The sequence below is a fragment of the Austrofundulus limnaeus genome, unplaced genomic scaffold (assembly GCF_001266775.1).
Source record: "Austrofundulus limnaeus strain Quisiro unplaced genomic scaffold, Austrofundulus_limnaeus-1.0 Scaffold1336, whole genome shotgun sequence".
NCBI classification, from domain to species: Eukaryota; Metazoa; Chordata; class Actinopteri; order Cyprinodontiformes; family Rivulidae; genus Austrofundulus; species Austrofundulus limnaeus.
In genome coordinates this window covers 7,545-9,697 of record NW_013953738.1, presented here as the reverse complement: position 1 = coordinate 9,697, position 2,153 = coordinate 7,545, and the positions used below count along the sequence as shown (strand labels likewise).

Genomic DNA, 2,153 nt, shown 5'->3' with positions numbered 1-2,153 from the left:
CGTTGTTACTGCCGAGAGCCTGCAGAAGTCATGGGCGGGGTGTGTGGGGTGGAGGGAGGGTGGGGAGGTGTGCTCCGTGATGAGGAAGTTCTGCTTAAAGACACGTCCCAGGGGTGTTCCTGGTCCCCACCTGTCGTTTTGCTCCTCAGCATGGCTTCATAAAAACACTGCAGGATTTCTCAAACATGATGAATGAGTCAAAGCAAGGCTTTGGACATGTTTTTATGAAAGTATAACATTATAACATGATATAAAACTCAAAAAAGTTGATTTTACATGATATTGCCCCTTTAAATAATTGTCATTTAATTTGAAAGCTCATTAAGTGGAAGAACAGGAACCTTAGATGATTTAAAGTGGGCCTATTATGGGGGTCTTAGCACAAGTTAGGATCCATCTGTGGGCTATACAAAACATGTTCATTTGATTTAATTCACAAAAACAATCCCAAATAATGAAATTTCACCTTTTCAGTTCTTCCTGCTCTTCAGCTCTCTCCAGAACGTGCTGTATGCAGAAGTTGCTATGGAAACCCCCCTCCCCTATCCCCACTACCCATTTGTTTTGTGTTAGCTCCGCCCCCCGACATGGTAGAAGTTTCCAAAGTGAAATTATTTTCACAAACTACAGCTTTCTTTGGCAATATTGTCAGAACATTGTCATCAAGATAAAAATAAAATTAATCCAGGCATCTCTGTTGTCCATGGCTGCTGTAAAAACAGAACAACTATCGTCCCGTGAAGAAGTGGGCGGAGCTTCACCTYGGGTTGCCTCGTGAGGAGCAGGACTCTGGTTTAGGTTGCTAGGTGACTGTTATTGTGATGTCAGAATAACGTGCTTTGAGAAAAAAATGTTTCCAGATACCTAAAAATACATGTTATTATAGATAAAAAAAAACAGCTGGGTGCATTGTTTTGGTGTCTAGACTGCTTCTCTAAGCAGCAGAGACCCAAAAATAAGTTTAAAAAAAGTGAGTTTTGCATAATAGGCCCACTTTAATATCGAACTATACACAGAAAGAATTAATCTGGTTAATAAAAGGATCTTTTATTTCTATATTTCTGGAAAGAAACAGAAGCTGTTGTAAAACCAAGGACACTGCTTCTGTAAAGTGAACAATAAAAAAGGAAAAGAATAAGAAATACTCACACTGCCTCGTTTGGTTTTAGCTTTAGTAACCCGGCTGACTGGTATCATCACCTCCACTTCATCTGCTTCATACTCAAACTCAATGGGGATCTTCTTCTTCTTCGCTGCTTTCCCAGTCGACACGACGGAGTCATCATCCAGGGATGGAGGTTGTGTGTGTGCACCATCCACCTGCAGCTGGCTGGCATCTGGATTATGCTTCACCATCTTTTTCTTCTTCTTTTTTGTTAGTGGTCTTGTTTGAACATCCATCTGAGTTATTTGTGTTTTCTCTTCCTCTGCAGATGCAGAACTTTTCTGTTTCTTTTTCTTCTTCAGTGGTGTCGCAGCACAATCTTCTGCAGCAGGTGAGTCATCAAGCATCGGACCCCTCTCCACCTGTGGGGCAGGTTTCACTTCCTGTTTTCTCTTCTCCTTCTTTTTCATCTTTGTAAGTTGCACTGTAGCATTCGCTCCAACCTTCTCAGCTTTGGGTCCCTTCTTTTTGAGCTTCTTGGTTGACAGAGCGTTGCAAAGTGTTACATCAAGCCCAGGGTTTGGACGGTTTTCAGCTGAACCTGTGCAGTTTTCTGATGTGACCTCTGATCTACTCGTACCATTCACTGAACCAGGATCCACATCAGCCTTTTGACTCTTGTTTTTAGGGCTTTTAACACAAACCTCAGGTGAAGCCTTTGTCTCACATCTGACTAATAAGATCTGTGTGTCATCCTTGGTTTTCAGGTCCTTTTTGTTCTTCACTTGTGTTGACGCCTCTGCTTCAGAGGACACCTCAGCTGAAGCAGATATCTGCTTCTTCTCCTCCAGCTCTGTGACACCAGCTGTAGAATCATGCAGGTTTCTTTTTCTCTTTTTCTTTTTAGATTGATTCTTCCCACTGGAGGGCTGAGACTCTGGCTGGCCTCCTCCTGTGACTTCAGGATCCTTTGTTGCCTCGAGGAGCTGAGTTCCCACTGKGTCTTCAGAGGTTTCTGAGGAGGAGTTCTGAAGCAGAACAGGTTCTG

The 2,153-nt window shown here is 42.8% G+C and overlaps 1 protein-coding gene across 1 annotated transcript in view; it reads right to left on the bottom strand.

Annotated features, from left to right (window-relative positions):
* LOC106535011 (ribosomal RNA processing protein 1 homolog B) overlaps window positions 1-2,153 on the bottom strand; it is a gene marked incomplete at its 5' end in the record, with an annotated part of 7,683 nt that extends 5,530 nt beyond the window's left edge. Inside the window, 1 exon segment of the mRNA XM_014031860.1 lies at window positions 1,150-2,153. Coding sequence (XP_013887314.1) covers window positions 1,150-2,153 — 1,004 coding nt within the window.